The 24,383-nt window shown below is 32.9% G+C and overlaps 1 protein-coding gene across 4 annotated transcripts in view; it reads right to left on the bottom strand.

The window, feature by feature from the left end:
* Unc-13-4a (BAI1 associated protein 3) overlaps positions 1-24,383 on the bottom strand; it is a 76,480-nt gene that overhangs the window by 7,884 nt on the left and 44,213 nt on the right. For 2 of the 4 annotated variants that reach the window (XM_077415889.1, XM_077415890.1), the window contains exons 4-20: positions 12,537-12,708; positions 10,339-10,506; positions 10,135-10,201; positions 9,558-9,747; positions 7,452-7,595; positions 7,285-7,329; positions 6,964-7,120; positions 6,411-6,614; positions 6,068-6,226; positions 5,805-5,974; positions 5,512-5,619; positions 5,122-5,271; positions 4,789-4,840; positions 4,026-4,067; positions 927-1,072; positions 352-568; positions 162-236 (exon numbers count right to left, since the gene is read on the bottom strand). In XM_077415889.1, coding sequence (XP_077272015.1) covers positions 162-236; positions 352-568; positions 927-1,072; positions 4,026-4,067; positions 4,789-4,840; positions 5,122-5,271; positions 5,512-5,619; positions 5,805-5,974; positions 6,068-6,226; positions 6,411-6,614; positions 6,964-7,120; positions 7,285-7,329; positions 7,452-7,595; positions 9,558-9,747; positions 10,135-10,201; positions 10,339-10,506; positions 12,537-12,708 — 2,266 coding nt within the window. Of the gene's footprint in view, positions 1-161; positions 237-351; positions 569-926; positions 1,073-4,025; positions 4,068-4,788; positions 4,841-5,121; positions 5,272-5,511; positions 5,620-5,804; positions 5,975-6,067; positions 6,227-6,410; positions 6,615-6,963; positions 7,121-7,284; positions 7,330-7,451; positions 7,596-8,121; positions 8,759-9,557; positions 9,748-10,134; positions 10,202-10,338; positions 10,507-12,536; positions 12,709-24,383 lie in introns of those variants that run through there. The other 2 variants (XM_077415891.1, XM_077415892.1) reach the window with 2 other exon arrangements.

The following is a 24,383-nucleotide window of genomic DNA, read 5'->3' as shown; positions in this document are numbered from 1 at the left end:
CAAATAGCGGTTTGACATCACGTTATTGCAGTGATATTACAACATCATTTTAAAATAATACATTTTATATGTTTATAATTATTAGTATATTTTTCTATATTAAGAGAACCATTGCGAATAAGGAGTTTCACATAAAAAAAAAACAATTATGAATTACTTACATCGATAACTTTCAATACAAAGTTATAAGATCCAACTAGATCCGGCCATGCCAGTTTTTTCCAGAATTCTTTAATCTATAACCAGAAAAATATATAATTATAATTTTTTTAATAACAGAATCATGACTATTACAGTAATTATTTTGTAATGTAAATAAATAAGGACAGTAAAGAAATTTGATGAAAGAACCTGATAAAAGCACGCAGTGGCGTCGATTGCCGACGTGCAGTGTTTGACGAAATATTCCCCGGCGCAGATCCGATCGAGTTCCGCGGCTCTTCGCACTCTTTGGATTGCCTTGAGTTTCGCCAGATCCAGCCATTTGTCGATAGCTGGTCTAAACCACTCGTAATATTTGCAGATTGCCAGAGTTTTATGGTCCGATTGCGGCAAATTCTCCTTCATACTAGAAAAACAAATTTTATATAAAACCACAATGTTACATACTATATTTTTCACTTCTCCTTAATATAAAATAAATGCAAGAAATAATTAATAACGAGAAATAACGTTGCTTTTTTACTTACGTAAAAATGTGTAAATTAAAAATAATGTTCAAAAACATTATTTTTGTATGTATTTAATTATAATAATTTCATGATAAAAGCGTTATTCAAAATGATTCAAAATGTATTTATGTGTTAACGTTATAAAAATGAAACATTGTAAGTCATAAAAATTTTATTATAATGATCATATGCTAACATCAATTTCAAAAGGTGATTTTATCGACATAAGAATTAGCAAGTATAACAGATATTTACTTTACAAAGTCTTGGAGTGCCAGGTAAAGTTCGAATATCGGCGTTCCTATCTCAGCACCAGGTGGTAGAACATATTCTTCATCTCTGTTTTGACCGTGCAATTGCAAACAGGCGGTGGTGACCCTTGCACCAAGCTCGTTATGCATCTGTAAAAGTGATCCAATTAAGCATGATCTGTTCGATCGTGTAGACAGACGCACAAGCGGAGAAAATATTACTTGTAATAATTACTTTATTTAAGCTATTATACTATTATACAACGCTATTTTACTTTTTGGCGCAATATTTTTGAAGCATTGTGTTAAATGCGCTACGTGATTTTATGCGCTACGTCGCATCATATACTTCACTCAACGCAACAATTTGTTGGATTATATATGCAACGTTCAGACACCGCAAGCCTTAGCGGATTTGCATTCTCGGCGAAATTTATATGTAAAGCTATTAAAGTTCAATTTCGCGTGTATGTAGTAAAATCGTGTTACACGCTAACGTGCGATCCTCTGCGACTTTATATTCAAAAGAGTTCTCGAGAGAGATGCCGGATGTTAGTCCCGGCGATGTAGTTAACAGGAATAACAGGGATAAACGGGAGTTTTTGTCTGTACACGCAGCAGATGGTCAGCACTGCAAAGTTTTCGAGCGCCTTTACGGTAAACTGCTCAAAGAACTAGCTGAAGATAGCATTATGTTCGGAAAGTTTCAGATATGTTCTTCATCCTTGCGATACATTTGTACACAAATTGCCCGGGAGGGGTTTTCATAATCAATTTCCAGATAATTAGCGCGTTTATCTGGTGAAATAAATGTACAAGCGGAAAAACACGCGATTAAGAATTTGTAAAAATCTATATACGCTTAATTAAATTCGTTTTAACTCGGTGTAATAGAATTTCTTGACGATGTAAAGAAATGCGGTATCGGATCGATAAGGAATCGATGAGAAATGCGTCTTACGATCGAGCTTTCTGCTTAAAATTTTTCGCGGTAGAACTCAAGTTTACACCAGTAGTTACGCAAAACTTTTGTGAGGAAACCGAAGTTTTATGGCATCTACGGAAGAAATTTAATCAGAACTCGCGAGACGTCGGATGTCGAAATCGAGGATGCGCGAGAGCATTCCTGAAAGTGCAAAAAAGATAAATTATGTGTCTTTTATATTCTTGTTCGTGTTGCAAAAAAAGTAAATTACTTTAAGAAGAATTTCATAGTTATAAATTCTTAATTATTTAAATTTAAGATTGATTATACTAAATTTTTTTTTATTTCTCTTCACATACTTTTCCATTTAAACTAATTTTTTGCAAAAAAAATAATTTAAAAAATAAATCTTATTTATTAAATTATATTAAAATAGGTATTTCTCTAATTTGATTGTTCTGAATTTATATTAAATATCCTAAATTTAACATATATGTAATATTGTATATAAAATTGTACTGCTAAGTAATATAATTAATATAAAAAATATTTTAACATTTATCTAATCATTGTTTTAAATAGTATTTATTTCATAAAACACGTATACAATTTCCTAGAAATATATTTTTGCTATTTATTTTAGTTTATTCATTTCTTGCTGAACAATGAGCAGCAAGTACAAATGTATTCCTCGTGATATGTAAAACATATTCAAATATGTGACAAAACTAATTGATACGTGATGACCTGCCTAATAATAAATTTCAAGTAAGATGTAAACAATATTTGAGCAATACCACAAAAAATAATACAATAATATTAAAAAATCCATTCGCTTCTAGCAATTTTATTGTTAAAATCAAATTACTTTGTATTTAAGTACTTTAAACTTTGCAAGTGCTAAAATGACCTATGTACAAATTTGAGTGATTTCGGAGAACTACAGTTTTCAATAATAACCATCAAACCTACTTTCTGGAACGATGTATTACGCGTTGATTTCATCGAGCGTAACAAGGCAATCATGTGTAACGAGAAATATATCTGTACCGCGGCTAAAAGTAAGTGCACAGAGGCAAACGAGTGGTGCGTCATTTGCTGAATTGGCGAGCGCATGCAATCGGTACGCGTCAAATGCAGCTGTGTTTTGCTAACGATCCGGATGAGCGCATGCAATTTGCGATTTTTACTCACGAAAACTACGCGATTCGAGGGTATCATGAGGAATATGCACTAACGGTGAGAAGTAAAGAACTGGCCAATGCTAAATAGCATAAGGCAGTAGAATGCGTCATAGTTTTTCTTTACTATACTATCAAGAGAGCTTATAACTTGATTAGAAGCTAACTTGCGTAAAAAAAGCCAGAGAGAAATCCAATTACTGTATCACTGTTGATAAGATAATATTAAAACGCGCGTATTTGTCATAATCCGTATACTATAAAATTAATGAGATAGATTTTTGAAATAATATTAGAACATTACAAAATATATTTTTCATATTCGTAGTATAAGTATAAAATAGTAACAATAATTGGAATTATTTTAGTCGGTACACTACTGCCCATTTTGTGCATTTTGCGAGTATTCTTTTTTTTGTATTTATGTGTGTAGAAGTTGAAAATGTGTGCTCTGTCCTCGTGTTAAAGAAACTATATGGAATTTCAAATACTATAAAATCGCGAGCTTAAATTGCCAATCAAAACAGAGATTAATCGCCTCGAAACTAATGTATATATAATAGTATATACACATACAATAAAATATTTTCAATAATTACTGAGTTGATAACGTCTATTTTTTAACTGCATACTCATATAATCATATTTGTTATTTATTTTTTTACATTATTTTTTATTTTTTATTTTGCACGTATCGTGTAGTTATATAATACAACTTACGCTATGCGTAGTAATTAATTCTATAATTAATATAATGACTTTTTGTGTCATTGTTATTAATATAGTAATTAATTTAAATATTTTTAATGGCTATGCAGATAAAAACACAACGATTTCAACAGTTTTACATTATGCAGGAAATTCAAAGTAATAGAAAGAAAGAGAGAGAGAGAAAGAGAGAGATAGAGAACTATAGAGACAAGAGTAAAAAAGAGAAATAACAGGAGAGAAAGAGAAAAAAAGTTTAATATTTTGTGGTGGCGATGAAAAAAAGTACCTCGGAAGTGTTCTCCATATGTTTCGCCACGTGTTCCGCCAGCTATGGACAAACATCTCGTGTACAGTAAAATCGCGCTGACCTGATGGACATTTATAATTTGTCGTCACGCTTTTCACCCAACCTGGCCCCTTCAGGTCACTGCGACTTGTTTATTTACAGCGTGTCCGATGCGACCTTACCATAATTGTAATTATTTTACAACTTACTTTTATTTCTCTTCAAATATGCTCGTTATTTTGTACATATTACAATCTAACACATACTTAGTTTTTAATTGCCATTCATATCCCCGTAAAGCAATATATCGTAAATTTGGGACACTCTATATATAAACAATAATATGTATTGTCATTTCAATGCAAAAACGTCGACCGAATTTATTTCTAATAATTTTGATATATTTTGTCCAATTCAATACATTAGCTTAAAACCAGAAATTTGGTTGAATTTCTCTTGAACACATTCTAATCAGTGTTTCTGAAATTTGATTGTATAGCTTAGAAAAGAATAATTAAAATAATCTTCTTTTCACCATGAGATCTTTTTGTATTCGCAAGCACGATCGACGTCTCGAATAAAGCGTTTAAGCCAAACATAGCACATCCAGCTCGACGACACAGTGAATAAAAAATAATGATGTGTTATGTGACAGTGTGTCTTTGACGCGATATTGTTGTAAAATCACAAGTAAAAATCTATTTATATAAATATTTTTAAATAATTTATTCACGAGAAACGTTTCTGTCATTTGCATTCTTACCAGTTTTTCCAGTTGCTTGTAAACCGCTGAGAAATATGGCACACCATTCGTGCTGAAACATATAGGATTAATGTGTTACGATTCGGCAGATCTTTTGTTATATCAAGATAATAAATTTCCTAAGCACTTGCAAACTCTGAAAAAACATTGTTAATTACAAAACATTGCTAAATATATTACCAAAGATATAAATATAGAATAGACAAAATGACTAAGCGATTTAGTACTTTTGTATTTACTGATAGAGAAAATTCCTTGCATTGATTATTTCTTATACTTTTTCTTATATATATCTTTATATTGCCTACTAAAGCAGATTTCAGAAAGACTTACCCTTCAAAGAGACAATTGTAATATAAAAGCCCCTGTTCTAGATCGACTAGTAATGCAGTTACTAAGTTCGTAAAATCTTGTAAAACTCGATCGATGTCTTGATCAGGTTCTTGATCATAGCACATTGTCTGTTGTCTGGTATCTTCGTACCTGCAAAATTAAAATTAAGCTTAAATAAAAGTTGCATTATGTTTCTGTATCGATTGGCCTCATATTGCGCTTTCGAGTTTTACCCTTTTATAATTCTATTATTATTATCTTCTTGCCATAATTATTTTAATATGTATGATTAATTTACAAATAAAAATGTTTGCATAAGAAAACAAAATAAAAAATAAATTTTATTTGAAAAGATATTTTATTGGTTCATTACAAAACACCTCTACTTACCATTCCAGAGTTCCTTTTCTAAGAGCGGTAATGATTTCACCACGAATTTCCTTATTAAAAGGACAGCAAGTTCGGAAAGCCTTCATATTTGAGAGAAGCCCCAAACATCTGCAGTAACATTAATTGTTATCGTATAATATAATTTTATATGTTAATTACATTTTAAAGTTATACAAAACCTTTATATTTATTCATCTAATTTATCATAATTAAGTTTTTATTGTTTACAAATTGTAAAGTTTACAATTATATATATATATATGTAACAAACTATTTTATTTTAATAAAAATACCTAAGCAAATAATCCAGCTTCGATATAGTCGGCCTATACAGAGGTGGATACAGTACCCGATGTTGCCTAACTTTTTTCAAAGACACTTCCAAGAAATCATTGAAGGAATCCGCTAGACACTGTTCTGCGTCGCGCGACAGAGTTTCAGTATGCCATCGATTGTCAAGTTCCTAAGTTTGAAATAGTTTAAGTTTATAATTGTTATTTAATAGTTTCATCAGTGTAAGATGGCAAATGTAAGTTGCTCCGATGACTAAAGTTACCTGCAGAAGACGATGAAGCATCCGTGGGTCGACGGCGGGCTGCCGGGAACTTGCCACCCATCTTATCAAAGCCTGCTGCAACTCGGTGACATCACCTTGCACCGCGTGTTGATGTAAGATTGTCAGCGCGGTTTGCGACAGTTCTCCAATAAAGTCTTCCTGAAAACCGCAAGTGCGTATAAAGTCACATGTCCGATTATAGTGATTCCTATAGAGAGATAATCAATACATTGTAAAACGCTTTATAATTTTTATGCACGTGTCAGTATAATTTAACATTTTGAATATCGGGAGAAATTGTAAAATTTACAAACATCTATTTATTTATGAGGGTTATGCGTACCCCTTGTTTGTTCATTTCATGATTAAGGAAAATTGTATACAGCCTTTCCTGTTGCCTCAGTTCGCCCCAATTATCCTCTTCTGACGTTCCGCGGTCCTCTCTTGTCGACAGCCATAATTTCAGACGGATTCTACCCTGAATGTTACTCCTTTGTGTCCGCGCTTCAAGTTTATACCATTGATCCACTCCAGTGCTCGGAATCTCCTACAGAAAGATAATATGTTATTAAACAATTGTCTAGAATTTCATTTTCAATGCATAATTCTCTTGTCACAAAATAGTAATTATTATATTATTCAGATTAAAATATATATAACTCAAAACAGATTCTATACAATCATTTAAAACAAATAAATGTTGGTTCAAAACCATCAAGATCTTTTCAAGATGATTTTGAAAACTTAATAAACATCTTCAGCCAGTTTTTGGATTTTAAATATTATTTAAAGAGCTTGTTATTTTTTCAAATTAATCAACATACTAGAGATTTCTATTGCATTTACAGAGTATTAAGCTAGTTCAATAATAAATCCATTGTGAATTAAACAATTACCACTAGAGGGATGTTTACACAACCTAGGAAGTCATCCTGACTACCGGATCTAGCACTTTGCGCGATTTGCTTGAAAAATCGCCCGAGCCCTTTGACACCTCGTACTTCGTTGAGTTTGATAACCGCGTCAAACACCGAAGACTCGTCATCATGGTCCCTGAAATCATCAGTGCAAGTCTTGCAAAGCTTGGTTCGATTTTGGAAAACATCACATATTCACATAGAAATTTCAATCATCTCCTTGCAATTATTACGAATTTTGTACAATTTTCAAGATATTATATCGGTAATCTAATAGAAAGTTATTATGCGCAAACTCACCATATGTCCAAATGGAGAATGTCCGTGTTGACGTCGTCAATGTCGCTGAAACAGGAATCGGTGTACAGTTATGCACGAGTACACGGATTTGCAATAGTTAAATTAATAAAGGATCGCCATTGCGAGAGCCAATTACGAGGGGATTAGGCCCCAAAGTTTTCGCTTACAAACGGAACTTCTCGTTCCAACGCGGACTCAAAGTATGCGGCTTCACCGAGGTAGCTCGTATAAACTTCGCGGGTAGAGCACCGCTCAAAGACTCGCGGTGTTCCCGCCTGCTGTGCTCCTTGCGCTTAAATGAAAGCCTGAAACTGATTTTGAATGAACAATTTAATAACAATTTAGTAACGTAGTTGCCAACATTCCAACAATTCGTTCTAACATCCAATCATTTAATAATCTCCGATCACTAAATTTTGTTGTTTCACTTTTTCAGCAAACTTACCTCTTCCGTCTATAGAGACGGAAGTCTCTAGAGATCTAGTACTATATATAATTAACGGTACTAAATAAAAAAAAAACTTAAACGAAATAAATGTTATAGTGCAACCTTATAATCTAATATCTGCATCTTTAAAGTTTATATTCTGAGCGGATTTATGGCACAATTTCTTTCGAAGATAGCTTCGCACTTTCTGTAAATCTTTCTTTCTTATAAAATAAACTTTAAACTACATTGGAATTATTTTACAGTTGTCTTGTATCAATTGCAGAGTACACGAATCTATTTTATCCACATCCGCATTGTAACACAATAATCTTGGAAATTGGAATTTGGTTGCTAATTAGCAAATTGTGTTGCTGTTAGGAGATTATAGAGTCTCAAGTTTTCCTCACAAGGCTTCCAGATCTTCTATGCCAATGTGCAGCATTACATCCGCTCTCGCAGAATCCGGATGAAATTTCACGCGGTTAACGAAGGGCATACATAGCGTACGACACCTCGTAGACGTCGCGCATCTCGTTGCAGCTGGTGACGCACTGTTCGCTCTCGTTGCCGCTGCATTAATCACTTTACTTATGCCACCAGGTGGCGAATGGAACAATATGGTAAGATACACAGCAAAATGGGCTTGCTCTCTCAATGCTCTTGCCCGTTCTCCATCCGGAGAACGATGCTCACCCGCTCGCAGAACTTGCTGTATCCGGCGTGTGTCCATTGTACATCGCGTCGTATTGTCGCAAATGTCGTCGGAGTTAGAGTACGGTAAATGCAACATGTCATCGCGGATTCGTAATATTCTAGATTGGCATGTCCTGATTTCTTAGCCATAATCTTCTGTCATTCCAAAAATATAGTAACGATTACAATGCTTTAGACGTTCTTTGTTAGAAAATGCATAAATCTAGAACACCGCGCGATGATACTATTAATCTATGTAAAATTCATATTTGTGCATAAATTTATAACGATACCAATATATAGCGTATCTGTAAGTTCATTTATAGCGTATCTATGGATCCATATGTTCGCACAGATATAATTCGCAAACTCACAGATTCTTTTTTAAAAGTTAGAGACTGAATAAAATCGTTTCAAGCATAATCTCTTAAGTATAAAAATATCGTTACACAGACACATTATCTATTTTTTAATAATAGATATTTAAAAAATTCAAGATTTTACGGAATTATATATATATATATAAAATCATGAAGCAATATTTCTTAATTGACTTAATGTAAGCAATTCAACCTTTCAGTTCAGCATTACTTTCTATGATATTAATTTCTATTTTCGAGTGTATGTACATTTATCTTCAGTTGCATGCCGTCAATTTATCATACCGCTGATAACGTTAGATATGGCGCAATATTTTATAATAAATTTTCGATATTTTCGAGAGAGCATTTCGACAATCGCATCATTAATATCAATCATTAATATCGACCAATAATACATAACAATTTCTCAGAGCAGAAGATAATTCGAATCAAAGGGGAAAGTTCAATTCTACGTCTACAGTATTGACATATTTACGAGAAATACAAAATAAAACTTCCATAGCCGTGGGCAGTAATTTTATTTCGAACGATTAACACAATATCTGTCACCAGACACTAGATTAAAAATCTCCTGGATAATCCTAAACTAGATGTGACAAGATATGTTCACATCATCTAGTATTTCTTATTATAATAATTAATTGCCAAACACAAAAACTGCAGAAATTATAACAGCATTTTTACAAAACGTTTACGTATTCTCGTATTTATACGGCACGATAATTTAATTAATCATTTCTTCCGTGTACTTTCACACGTCAACTTACCTGTGATGCTTTCGAAGTTTCTCATGATGGGAGTTCTCGATCTCACCGCCGTCAGAAAGGGCGCGAATTGCTTGCCTCGGGGATGCCGGGGGTGTATGCGGCGAATGCGCCGATAAATTCGTTTGTGGGCTTAATGGTGCACCTGCGTTGCCGGGTTGTATTCCCAGCATGCAGTAAGGATCGCTGAATCCTAAAGAGCATGATAATACTCTTTCAGTAAAAAGAGCTTTGTGCAGTCTGTACGTGATTTATTCTGCCAATTATATTCCGCGATATTTTCTGATTAGTATTTTAATCGTAAATTTTGTAGCAAACGTGTATCTCCTATCAACAACAATACCGAGCGAGGACAATTTTTACTGTAGCGCTTACATTTTTTTCGTATACAACTATAAGTTTTAGTTGAGTTAAAATTTTATTAGGATAAAGTTCTAACGTCTTTAAGCTAACCATGGAATATGGCTTCGTTATTTGTTTGCTGCCGAGCTTAGTTCCGAGAGGAAAGTCAGTATTTTCACTCGCGTGTAACTCGAAAGTTAATCGCAGCTCGGAATGCAACAGAATTGACTGAACCTACCGTTGACGTCCTTTGCCTCGAGTCCATCGGCTTCGATCACCACCACGCTTAGCACGACAATAGGTGGCTGCAACAGTTAAAACGTTTTATTTCATCTAATTTTGCTGCGGCATAAATAATGCTGGTACTTCGACGATACATTTTTGTGGAAGAGCAGTTGGCAATATCGCAGTGTTTAAGAAGAAAGTTAATAAACGAATATACCTTTTCTTCCGAGGCAATATTGAGATATCGCCGATGCTGATCCTGCGGGACTCCAAAGGCTTCTTGGGCGTATCGATACAAGTCTTCTTTGTAATGCGCATATTGTCCTGTACTGGCGCCCACAGTGTTCGCAATCGTGTAAAGAACTTCTATGTACAATTGCTCCATCTAGAAAATACATGCAAATTTTTTGGTAATATTTCGCAGATAATAAATAGCTTTGCTATTTTATTGCACAATTACTATTATAAGAAGAAATTTTTCTAGCAAAATTATGAAAAACAATAATGTTAAACATTATCAAAATGCTGTAAGTTCTTTCAGAAATAATATATGAAAAATTGTGTTTGAAGACGATTAAAGATTTCCTTTGTCTAGTTAAATGATCGTGTTTCTCTGCTTCTTTTTGCAGGAATTTAAAGCAATACGATATTCATTATACGAAGAAGAATACAAACTCATTTTACAAGAGATAGGATATACATTCAAGAGGCATCGCGCTCTCGTAACTTGTCCAATATCGTGCCGTTTAATTCGAGAAAGTAAAATAAACATGCACCCTTCGTTAAAATAGTAAAAAATTATTAAGTTTTTAAAAAAATATTAATAATTAGATCTATAAAAAATTTTTGGAAAATATATTTGTCAGTAAAACTATCACATTATATATTTTTATTCTATATTCACATTTTTACTATAATTAATTAGTATTTAGAGAAGCAAAAGATAGTTTATAAATAATTTTTATAAAAAAAACCCAATAATGTTGATAGAACAGATTTTCTGTTCCATATCATTTCTCGATGTGTGCGTGTGTCACGAGGAATATTCCCTCTTCTTTCTTATTAACAAAAGCGACAACACCGGATTTTCGCCAATTAATCTCTTTTGAAGCATATAATACCTTTACGCTACATTGTAAGTGGGAAATAAACATAAAAATTAAGAAGAGTCGGAAACAGCAAGAATATTGTATCCAAGGAGAACGGAAGAAAATGGTGTGTTAAAATGATGAGCAGAGCTTGACACGAGAACTTCGTCGAAAACTCGCGAGCTCTCATGGAAACGCTATTTACTTAAAAGTGTTTTTCAGCTTGAATATTTATTTTACGAGAAAGTCGAGAGCTTGCAGCACGACAGTGCGAAAAATTGTGCGGATATCTAGCGACCCGCCGGGAAAGAAATATACACATATTTCACTGAAGATAACGGATACATAAGTTTACAACGGCTAAATTCGTAACCCATCCACAAATCCGGAAACATATATATAAATCTATAAATTCATAAGGATCCATAAATCCGTACATTTACAAATATATATAATATTTAGAACTTATTAGAATTTATATATTTTCAGAGCGCGATAAAGAGACAAGTTTTCATGTAACTATCAAATAATCTTTATTAACATGGAAAACTGTTCATATTTAACATTGCACTTAATATTACGTCTCCGTATAAATTTAAATTATAATAATAATTATTTCTCTGCAAAAATATAATTAATAATTATATCTCTATGCGAGAATCTCTCTATGCAAATTGAATTTTGTTCGATAACGTATTTTCTATCAATTTTATTAAATAAGTAGTTACGCCCACTAATAAGTAACGATTAAGGAATTACAGAACGATTGGATTTAAAATCGAAGTTCCGAGATTTGAAATCGGAACGTCGAGTTGGAAATAGTCAGGCTTTATTCATCCGCGCATTACAGTCGATAAATCGAAATGACGACGACGTACTTACTCCCATTACGGGGTTTTCTACCTGTTAGTTCGATCGGCGAATGAGCGCGCCCGTCTGACTCGCGCGGCTCGACAGACTTTATCTACTTAGAATAATACTTCAAACGGAACCGACGTAACTACTCGTCTACATGCAAGGCCCGTTGCAACTAGAGTGACGTGTGTTAAATGTAACGGCGTAAGCCGCACGCGATTCAGTCGTAGCGCGAAAATGTAAAAAATTGGTCGTCACTTGTTTAATAACAACGTTAAAAATTTTGTCAGAATTTATAAAATAGTAAACACTAACAAACAAAAAATATTATAGCTTGCAGAAATTGACACGTAAAGCGGTTTAAAAAATGAAAAGTGTTGCGTCAAATTTTGATAAAATAAATAAAACTTGTGTGTGTACTCCGTAGAAAATACGTAAAAATTGTTGTATATGACGAAACGATCTCTTTTACCTCTTTTTTGCTAAGCCGATATGGCTGCGAAGTCAAACTGGAATTTCTGGACGGCGGTGGCGGTTCCTTCGCTCTTGCTTCCACTTCCTGAAGAACAACGAGTCTCCGATTCTCTTGTTTCCAAGATAACGCGGTGAAACTTTCGAAAAAAGATCCATCTGTTTCTTGAACACTATATAATTAAGAGACAATTCAATTAAGTAAATCAATAATTTGTTTTTGTATTGTGTTGCAATATAAAAATGGTTTTTTTTTTATAACAAATAGAGGAGTTGTGTAATAAAAGTACATAATAAATGTTCAATTATGTATTATTGTAATAAATGTAATACTATGTAATAAAACTACTATTGTAATTAATAATGTGTATGTTTCCAAATGTATTACCTCTGACGAGAGGCTTTATATTTAAACAAACATTTTAATGATAAATAAACCCAAATATCAACTTTATGTTAATAATATTAAATATTAGTAGATATTAATAAAGCAAACGCACTTGTAGTATTTATTTTAATGCACTTATTTTAATACACTTAATATATTTAATGCACTTGTAGTATTTATATAAAAAAACGTAGAAATTTTTATCTAACAATAAGCAAATTCAGATTTAATTTTGTTTTTGATTGGTTAATTCAATATATAAAGTCAATATAATATTTAAATTCAATATAATATTTCTAAATAGACAGATAACTATATTGAGAGTGAGCTATTAATTAACAAATTACTTTTATCGTTGCATACGCATTTGTGGCAGCTGAATGTATGTATGCTTTATTCAGTGCAAGCAAATCAAGAGAAAAAAGTATCGTAATGTATCAATGCATATTGTGCAATTTGCATTCGTAAATAAAACTATATTTCCGTACTTCGTGCGCAGTCGCTTATTAGCCTGGTGATTTTTTCACTGTCGCGTGTACAGTGTACACCCAGTTTCGCAATCTCGCGAAACTATCGATCGCTATCGATGCGCTCTCTCTCTCTCTCTCTCTCTCTCTCTCTCTCTCTCTCTCTCTCTCTCTCTCTCTCTCTCTCTCTCTCTCTCTCTGATGCATTGGAATTTTAACACGACGTATGCACGTTTAAGTGCAAAATAACAAGCATGCATGTAGGATTTTTTCTAATATTAAGTTTGATATCTCATATAACTATTGATTCATCCACCGATTATATTTCATCATCTGTCATTCATCGTAAGTAATATTTATTCTCTGTCTAATTTATGAATTTTCATACAACATGTCTCAATTTAATATAAAATTGTAATTTGTTATAACAAAATTATGAAAATTCAAATGTTAATCTTGTTCACAGATTTACTTATTATTTATAATTTATTAAATAAATTACACATATTACACATATGTTTATTATTATACTATATTTTATCAGCGATAATTTTATAAGCATTGACATATTCCAATAATATTCCAAGAATTAGGTAGAAAAATAATGTAATAACTTTTGACGTCATTTTGGCTACTAGCAATTCATGTCTTTCCTTTTTTTGCCGAGAAATAGCTTTTTCTCATTAAAGCGAGCTTGATTATTGGAATCAGGATGGGCGGCCACGAAACACGACACTAACGGACAGAGGTTGTTAAGCAACGTGATGGCGCAAACCTATAATTGTTCCAAGATGATAAAGATCTTAGTTGCCTTGATAGGTATCGCAGGTCGCAAGGAACATTCGATGCACGGTCGCTCGAATTAAACTTGCAACACACGGAGTGCGCTTTGTTACCGATTTCATCGCACGCTGTCTTGCAAGATGTAGAGGAGAGAACAAACAGGCTCTCTGCATAATTTGTTATTTGAGACAAAATATAACACGATTGCTAGAAACATTCAGTCTAGAAACGTTGCACGTTACAATTTTTATTTTAACATATTTTCCTTCTCCTTAATTTCTCTTTGCTTACAACAATAAAACATTTTTTATAGATTTTGTTTTTCGATTCTGCCGTACTAAAAGAAATTCAAATCATCGTAAAGATATCGAGTGAAAAATTCTTGTAAAATCTTTATTTGCCATCTGCAAGATAGCACGCGAGAAAAGCCATAATGAAAAACACTTCGTGCATAAAGTATAGTTTAGAACTGAAACTGTGTGCCATTTACATAATGCACGGCATTGACGATGTTCCCTTTTACGGCTCGCATAATTCGTGAATCGTCGTATTAATAACTGAAGCGACTTTCGTATTTTACATTTTAATGATGTCTTTATGATCAAAAGCGACGACGTTATGGACCGGTTCTCTCGTTAATTTAATTTTTAATTAAATAAGTGATTCCGCGGTGCATTTAGATGACTCGCTCTGCATTGCGGCTTAATTACGACGTGAAAAAGTATGCAATTTTATTTCCATTTCTGTAATTATTACGCCGAGACGTGAGGAAGGATTACGTAATTCGTACATGCGAGTGAAGCCCAGTATAATTCGATTACTCTCAGTTCTACTAATATTTCTCTCACAAGTCACACGTGCGTGTAATCTCAATCGGTAAGCAAATGTACGCATCAATAAATGCATGCCTATTCAATTCCCACTAATTGGAAGCAACCGCGTGGGATTTCCCTGAAATTTTATATTTATGCAATATAATACTTAATTTAGGTTAAAATTACTCTTTATCCTGTAATAACAACTTCATCTTAAAATAAAGTTAAATAAAGACTGCATTAGTTTTTGTATTTTCTTTGAATTAAATAAAGTTACTACTTCCAATTGACTTCTCTACAGCAACAATTAAATAAACAATTATAATTTATATAAACAATTTTAAAACTACAATGGTTTATATAGCGCTAAACTAACTTTATAAATATATAATTTATATTAGAGCAAAGTTTAGTTGCAATCAAGTGATAATCTCATGTTTCACACATTGTTTCCTTTTGTTTCCAATATTCGATAATTCTAATTGACACCTCGACATCATGACAATCTTTCAATAGGAGTGATGTATATATCTATAATGTAATTGAGAGAAATGTACACATATAAATGATTCATCATCTCTAATTTGGATTAACATCGACTGCCATGTGATTAACATCTCTATTTGTTCTACATAAAACTTGTGTTTTTGCAGCCTTTGTAAATTTTTTTCTTTGAATTTCTTTTGCCGTCAGAAATATAAGGTCAAGGTAAAGTGGCGGGTGCGGTAGCTAAATCGGGGGCGCAAAGGCATGTCGCCGGAAAGAGACAATAATGCTGTCAACGTGGGTTTTTACAAGAGACCGGGTCGGACGTGAAAAGAGTTGTTCGAGGAGGAAAAAAATGCTGCGGAGAAACACAACCAGCCGTGGGCATCCTCGTAATGGAAACCGAAAGCGCACCGACGACATTCTTCTCATCGTCATTCTAACGTCGAGTGCATGTTCACCACGCTGTGAATTGTAATTTGATCAGCGTCGACTTCCCGTCTTTCGGACTTCCTCAGCACTCAACTTTCAAAGACCCGTTTTATAAATTACAATCCTTCAGTTAAGAAAAAAATGTAAGCAATTTTCCTAATTTTCTATTATTACATTTTTCTGAACCTCTATTTATTTATTGTTAAATTTTATATTTCTGTTCTTTTTTATTTCTAGAAAGATTAATATTATATAATTTATTAATATTTATATAATTATTATATCTATATAATTGCCAGTTTTATTCATCTCTTCTACTTTTTTAATCTCTGCATTAAAAAAAAAAGACAATTTGAAGTATTAGAACCATTTATTTAACAGCTAATGCAAATACTTGTTTTTGTCACGTCTTCTTTTTTTCTTTGTCGTCAAAATAAATTCACATCAGAAATCGTACGGTAAATTAGACTTTACCCTGGGTTGTGTCTCATGATATTAACAAAACTGTACCTGATTACCGACTCGTTATACTTGTTTAATTGTTATTTAATAATTTCTCTTCCTTGCTTGTTGTAAAATTACGTTCCTTTGTCGTTTTCTTCAGGTCAACTACGCGGCGATAAGAAGGCTGAAACTAAAACGATAAGGTTCTTAACAGCACACGGGATGCTATATTTAAAATAAAATAGATTGCACGAACATTTCTGTATATCATCAGCTATAATTTACTGGTCCCGAGAGCAATAAAGTAGTCACATGTGACCCGGTTCATTATACATATACTATGTTAAGTAATCTTATAAATAGCTAATAATTTCGCAAAACTATAAACTTAAAATAAAAACTTTTCAAAATGTATGTTGGTAAATTGATATTTTTTAGAATCAGTTAAGACAGATTATACAATATAAGAAATTAATAAATTGATTACATACTTAATACGTAAACTATGTACTTTTTAGCAAGTGTTAAATTGATAAATATAAATAGCACAAAGCACAAATATATCAAATTTTTAAATTAATATAAATGGAATATTAAAATCAATCGGTGTTTAAAATACATTTTATAATTTATCAATGTAGATTAATGTGCATACGTAGATTAACTTGTCCATATAATATCCATTTATACGAAAAAAGTACACTTAAAAAAGACATTTATTTAAATATGTGCATTAAGCGAAAGCATGAATTTTAAAGCTGTATTCCCTTTCACCTTTTAGCACCTCTATTATACTAAATCAGAATTTTCTTATAATGAATCCTCGCGAAGCCATGGCACTACCATAGCAGAATATCTGCTTGATATCGTAAAGCGTTGAAATAGTCCGCTTAGGAAAGATCTTCTATCCCTCAGGATTCACCTCTTAAGAGAGCGTGAATATTTCACACCCTCCCCCCCTCTCTCTCTCTCTCTCTCTCTCTCTCTCTACAGGGATTCTCTCAGGGATAAAGCCTCATAATCGTACGCTCAAACAAAATGCGTTGTCCCTCGGTATCTTTATTGTGTTGGTTCGTTTTTATTCAAATCTTAGGATTTGCGGGAGTAAATTGTGCGCGTGTTGTTTTCCTTAAAAAATTAAAATTTTCAAGTTGTTTTCAAATCTAACATCTTAAAATACGTCAATAATAAAAGTGTCTCTGATGATAATTTTAATTTCACTTTCGTCTTTTCGGAGTTCGGTCAATACAGAAAAATCAACGCATTAAAAACAATGGCGAGTTCAAATAATTGGAATCTGTCGCAAAGTTGAGTAAGCGATATCGTCCTCTTGTGCGAAGGGTGGCTGGTGATTACTCGTTCCGTTTACTTTCATCAAGAATTCGCATAGTAATGGAATTAATCAGATTGAAATATAACTGCAAAATTTTCAAACCTTCTTTTCATTACGCGTTCAGTTTTAGAAATCTACAAATTTTTAATTTTATGGATTTAAAAAATCTCGAGGAAAATTTCATTATCAGAAACGTTTATCAAGATAATTATAAATAAAAATAATTATTAATTGAAAATAGGATAAAGATAATTATTTTGTTAGCTCAGATGCATAATATTCTTTGGATTCCGTAGATTGCGATGATACATAGTAGTTGAAAGTACGGCAAATTAGATGGGATGTACCAAGCCCAAAGGCATACAACAATCTTTCACACCTCTTAATGCAGTCTTGACCTTGTCCGTGCCGAGTCGGACCCACTGACGAGAGAGGAAATAAGTGGGCACATGTCCTCGTTAGTGGACGGTCAGCCCCGATATCGTATTTCAGGAACGCGCCTTCTCGTCCAGAGCTTGTTAAGCGCGCCCCACTGCGCTAATTTATACAAAGCAGTAGGGCCGTATATTCCGACAGATACGGTATTAATAAACGGCCCCTGCGTATCTCGTGTGGCCATCGGGGGCGGTTTTAAGCTCCTGACGTGCATGTATGCCTTTCGCCATGGATGACGTTCCTTGATATCATGGGCGGCTCGGGAATCGGGTTTAATCCTGGCTCTGTCTCTTTTGTCCTTCAAATTAGCTCTCGTTTCAATCGTCGCAAAAAGTATTTTCAAGGATTCTCCAGACGAATTAGTCGTTGGGCATAAACGTTAAAAATTAACTTTCAATTTTGCAAAAATTAATTTAATTTTACAATCTCTGAGAACATCTGGAAAACAGAACGGAGAATCATGAAAAGAGCTGATGATCACTGCAATAAAGGTGATTGTACGCGAAACAAGTGCTTGTAATCTGCATGCATTATTTTTATTTTTTTTTTACGAGAAACGTAATTTTTACCTCTCACGAAGCAATAAATAAACATGGAGCAATAATGGATAGAAAAGTGAACCGGCGTAGAAACGTGATGCTCGGCAGACCTTTTGTTAAATAATTAGCAGCCCGTGGAGAAATAAATTAACTCTCAGCAAACAATTTTCGCAAAGTGTTACGCCAACGCTTGCTGCGAAGTTTTCTAGGATAATTATGTCTCCATAACAACGCAATTCAATTCTTGCAATCTTTCGCAGATTATCGAAAAAAAAATATATATATATTATCGTTTCATATCCACGTATCGTATTATTCGACGAGCTAACATGGATCGTTTCAGAATAATAAAACAGACATTGGATTACCCTGTAGCGCGTGGACGGTAAAAAAAAGCACACAGAAAACTGCACGAGCTGGCAACTAGAAATATAACTGGAACGTGCGAGTTCTTGATTTCTGCTTGATTGTTTAACGCAAACATTTACGTTTTGCCAGTAAAATGTGAAACAGATATACCTCTGTCCAAAGCATTTACATCCGCACCATATTTGATTTATATAAGTGTTTTGCATTGTCACGTTCTCATAACTCTTACAATATTTATTTTATTACAGATGTATAGATTTATACATTTACAGTATTTTAATACTTATTTTAATCATACATTTACATACAAAGAAACTATTAACAAAGTACTGGCTTTAGAAATGTTTCAAGCACCTGCATGTATTACATGCATATATCTTAATCGTAAATATCTACTAGGATCTTTTTCTTTTCATGGAATCGTATTCTCAGAATCGATAAGTCTGTGCTAGCAACAACCAACCAGTGTTAGGTGGCTGATATTCCGTTTCTCTGAATAGTGCTTTTCCTTTAATCCAAAGTCTTTTATGGCATCTAAGACGTAGATCGTTATTAAAATATTCACGAAAGAGCCCCTCTCTCTCTCTTGAGAAAAAAGCATATAGCGTGAGTAAGATTAAAAGCTGCAATTGCATCGTCTGCACTATAGTTCCCTCGAGAATTCAACTGCCGATGATTCAACTCATCTCAAGGTTGCAACTAAATTATAAAAAGAAATTGTAGGTACATTGAATCTTTCATCTCATTGTTGTTGATTTTAGGAAAATTTTTTATAATTTGCGTACAACGTACTTTTTATTTTTAATTCTAATACCGTTATTAATTTATATAATAAAAATACATTAATATAAAGATTATATAATTATATAAATTAATAGTTATAATCTTTTACTTTTTATAAGTAATTTGGGAAACTAATAAAGATTATAATTATTTTCCAAATGTTATTAGAATCTTTCTTATAATTTTCATAATTAATTTTACATGTTTTACTTTACATAATGATAAAAAATAATCTGTTCAAATAATATCTTTTTTTTTTTAATTAAAAACATGCTAGATATAAGAAGGCAATTTGTTAGAACTAAATTGAACAACTTTTCTTCGACAAGATAGAAGGGAGTTAAAGGGAAAAAAACTTGGATTCGTGATTGACCCTCTGCACACCGAAAGCTTTATCGCGTATTTCCATCTAGCAGCGCTACAGGGCTTCCTGGAATTCTATTAATAGAACTACTCAACGGGGCTCCTTTTCTGCTTCTGTCAAAGACAAAATCTTCGATACCGCATCTTCTTCACCCTCAACGTGTCTTATTCCAGTCGCCTCTTCTCTCATTTCTACCGAACCCTCCCGATTGATCGATCTAATATCCGCCCTTGCACCTGCCCGCACTTCCTTTTTGTGCGAGTCCCAATTTTCCGTCCTTCGTTCGGCCTTGGAGAGAAAAAAAATAAGAGGAATTTCACGCGACCACGACTACAAGTTTACTCTCGTTGAGATATTAAAAGTATCTTGGGGGATCTCGATCGTTCCACCTGGACAACTTCTGGGAATCGAAGCAGGCTGTTGCGGTGGAACTTCGCACGCGACTTTTTATCGAGACTAACTACTTATCCCGCCGGAGGATCAGAAGTTTGGGAGTTTTATTCTGAAATCGTGAAATAAACTTTTTTTCAGTGTCGGAATAAAAATGAAATTTGTTTCCTTACCGATATAATGTAAAATTTTATCAGCGACGACCTGGTGACGATTGAGATAACGCGGATAATCTAGTTTATTCCAAAAATAGTTTACGAACATTATCGTAAAAATTGAGAGATCACTGGTGTGATAAGACTATTTCGTATTCATGAGTAAAAATAAAAAGTTCAAAAATTTTAAATGCAATTTTTAATTTATTAATGCAAGCATTAATAAAATTAAAAATCTCTTGGTTAAGTGTTTTAAACTAGAATTGTTCAAGAACATTTGATTTCAAGAACTTTCACAATTTCAAAGCGTAAGAACATACCATTATAATAAATATATTGACAAGTTGAAGATATAAAGTGTTTCTCGAAGTGATACACACGTGGACGCTAAATCGACGATTTGCAATAAAATCACAATGAGGGTGCTCCAAAGTACCTATAATTTACATAAATATGTCGTTACGAAAGGATCTTTTTATCGAACCACACCTCTTCACGACTCCCTGAAGAGAAATCTACACGAATTAAGTAATGTATTGTGATACCATCAATTGAGGATATTTTCCTGACAGAATTCTATCTCGAAGATGGAAATTTATTCGGAACTAACACGAGAGGATTCAGAAGGTCGAAGGGTCACGTATCTTGGACGTTGCCTTTTATACAGATCCTTTTATCTCGACGACCGGACGTGTTGCTATATTTCTTAAGACCGTCCTCGTACACGTTCTATTACCTCCATTAGGGTAGCTACATTCTCGTTTCCATTCCCGCGGGGTGGACCGCCGGTGGTCGACATCTATCAGGGCACTGTGTGTATCACGTCGATGAACAATGACGACGATATGGCATCGTGATCGTGTTCATATCGGCGCCGCCCGGGCCATTTGCGTCCCGCGGTGAAAGCCATATGATCGGCTCTGCTAATATAAAACTTCTCGCTCGTCATTTGTGTTCGCAAGGATGAAATATCGCGTTCGTATCTTCGCACACAAGTTCAACAGCCTAAACTAGTCTCATTCTCTGCGTATAGTATGTGAATAGTTATAATAATATATAAATATATCTATTAAATATATAATAAAATGTTATCTTAATTCTTCCAAAAATCTTGAGGATCCAAATATAAACTTTGATGCCACGTTCTAATTTAAATTTATGTATCTGAATATAAAAGAGACACTTTAAAATATATATCATAAAAATATATGTAAAATAAAAATTAATTAATTGACAATATAGAAATTAAGCACAAATAGAATAAAAAAAACCATGTATAAAACGTACCTTGAAAAAATTGTAATCATAAAAGGTTTGTAACAAGATTATTACCAAATATTATAGAAAATAGAAAAGTATTTAGAAAATTGTAATTTAGATATTAATTCATTTTATGTCTTTAAAATATTTTAATTTCCTATAATGTCTTATTTTAAATGTAGTAGTTGATTTTTACATATAGACAACATAGTTGTAAAGATTAAAGAAAACTTTCATGTTTCAATCTTTTTACTAACTTGCAAATGCACATATACACAAAATGCGTCACAGTCTAGCAATGCTCTTGGATTTATAAAACGCGAAAAAGTTGTGCTTTCTTACTCGATGATTTAAAAAAGTTTCACTGTTGCGTTCTGTTTATTGGATTTTACGAAAGCGCTTCGCGTAAGCAACTGACTATCTTTTATTGGCGTACTAGAGACGGTTTATCATGCTATTTTTGCCGACAAAAGATGCGGTCATATAAAAGTAACCGTTCTTACTAGACGTTGTCAGCGTACTTCGATCGCGTTTTATTTCTATCACACCTGTGTCTCTACTTTTATCTTACAATTTTTACTACGGATACTGTAATGCAATGGAGCAGCACATGATAATCTTAAATGTTCTCGTTCTAAAGTATTGATAATGTAACGTGAAATAGAAAAGATTGGAGAACAATCGGTTTTTAATAAAAAATTTTAATAAAAAATTACATCTTATTTCCACTTGTTCCAATATAATCAACTAATAAATATTATTGATCATTAAAAATAATTATAAATAATTATTCGCTTCTATTTTACATTTCTAAAAATATAAACTCTTAATTTTAATTAAAATAAATGCAATGCTTTTTTACATATTTGCTTGTATTTTGCAGCTCATTAATTAAAAAGTATTACATATTAATTAATCACACATTTTTTCAATAAATTTTACTATATTTTTACAACATAAAATCTTGTTTTCAGTTTCTTTTTAAATTTTATATTCAATATATCCATATATGCAATAATAAATATTAATATATATTTGTCTAATAAAATCAGAAAAATCACTAAATCTCGGTGAAATTTTATAAGAATCATACATCAAACAAGTACAGATCTATAAAAAGAAAGAAAAATCATCGTTCGATAATGGCACGACTATTGCAATAGCCGGCCACGGAGACCTCAGGGATTAAAACTGTGTAAAGGCTGTTGGAGAAAGGCTCCACGTGTAACGCAACGAGCGTGAAACAGAACGCTGTAAAGTATCATACAAGCAGGTGCCGCTCTTTTCTCTCGGATATTTTCCTAGTGTACACGCTGCCACTTTTATGCTCTACCACGGTCACAAGCGCGACACTTGTTGACTCTTTTGCACGAGGTCGCTCTAAGTGCTTACACAGTCTTACACTACTCCGATCAAGCAATGCAAGCTAGAAGCGTTGCAAGATAGATTATATTGCAATTGTTAATTCTAACTATAGATAAAGTGATATAAATGCGATTATTAATAAAGTAATATAGCACGATATTAGTAGTATTTGATTATCAAAATCAGATTTTATGAGAAATTCTTAAAATTTTAAACATTTGAGTTATATCACTCTAAAGTTTTAAAATTATAACGTATAAATATGTCATATGTATGATACTCATTCTTGACAGATATTTTTAATTCATAAGTTTTTCTTTAGATCTTTAATTTACAAGATTTTTACTCTTTGAATTATTTCATTATTTCAATTTACATCATAAATGAAATACTAAACATTATAAGAGTTCACTAACAATAGGTAAGTCTATAAGAAAAAATTTAATTAAAATTCAATTAAAATTTATTTAATTAAAAATATTTATTCACATACATTATATGTGTGATTTAATCGCAATATTACAGTCACAATCTGCTCGCGTTGTCAAAATACTTTTTTGACTCTTATACCTTTCATCAAAATATCATTGAGGATGGTGAGCCGACATCTTATAATCTTAATTACTCGGTGGGAAAATTAGCGCGGAATAAAATTAGTATCTTCGCTAATGCTCTCTGAGAAACTCGACTCACTAAGTTAAGATTCCTGTCTGCCGCAAGATGAGATCGGCTGAACTTACCCTCGGAATGGTTCGCTCAAAGAGGGACCCCGGCCGCTTCATAAAGCTTTATTCGCGGTAAGTATTTTACGATAGTCGTTGGAAAGTAACGTTTGCATTATGCCGATCGTAATAAGCCTTAATATACAGAACATTTGCAATTTCCCTACCGAATACATCGCGTAGGCTGATATTAACTCTCTATAAAATATGAAGTATATCGTTCATATATCTTACCACAGTTGTTGATGACAAGATAAATTAAGAATGTGCTATTTACTGCATAAATATTTATACAGAATCGTCAAATTTTATGGACAA

Source organism: Temnothorax americanus, unplaced genomic scaffold (genome assembly GCF_048541705.1).
Source record: "Temnothorax americanus isolate GAGA-0224 unplaced genomic scaffold, ASM4854170v1 Scaffold4, whole genome shotgun sequence".
Lineage (NCBI taxonomy): Eukaryota > Metazoa > Arthropoda > Insecta > Hymenoptera > Formicidae > Temnothorax > Temnothorax americanus.
This window is presented reverse-complemented; position numbering and strand designations above follow the sequence as displayed.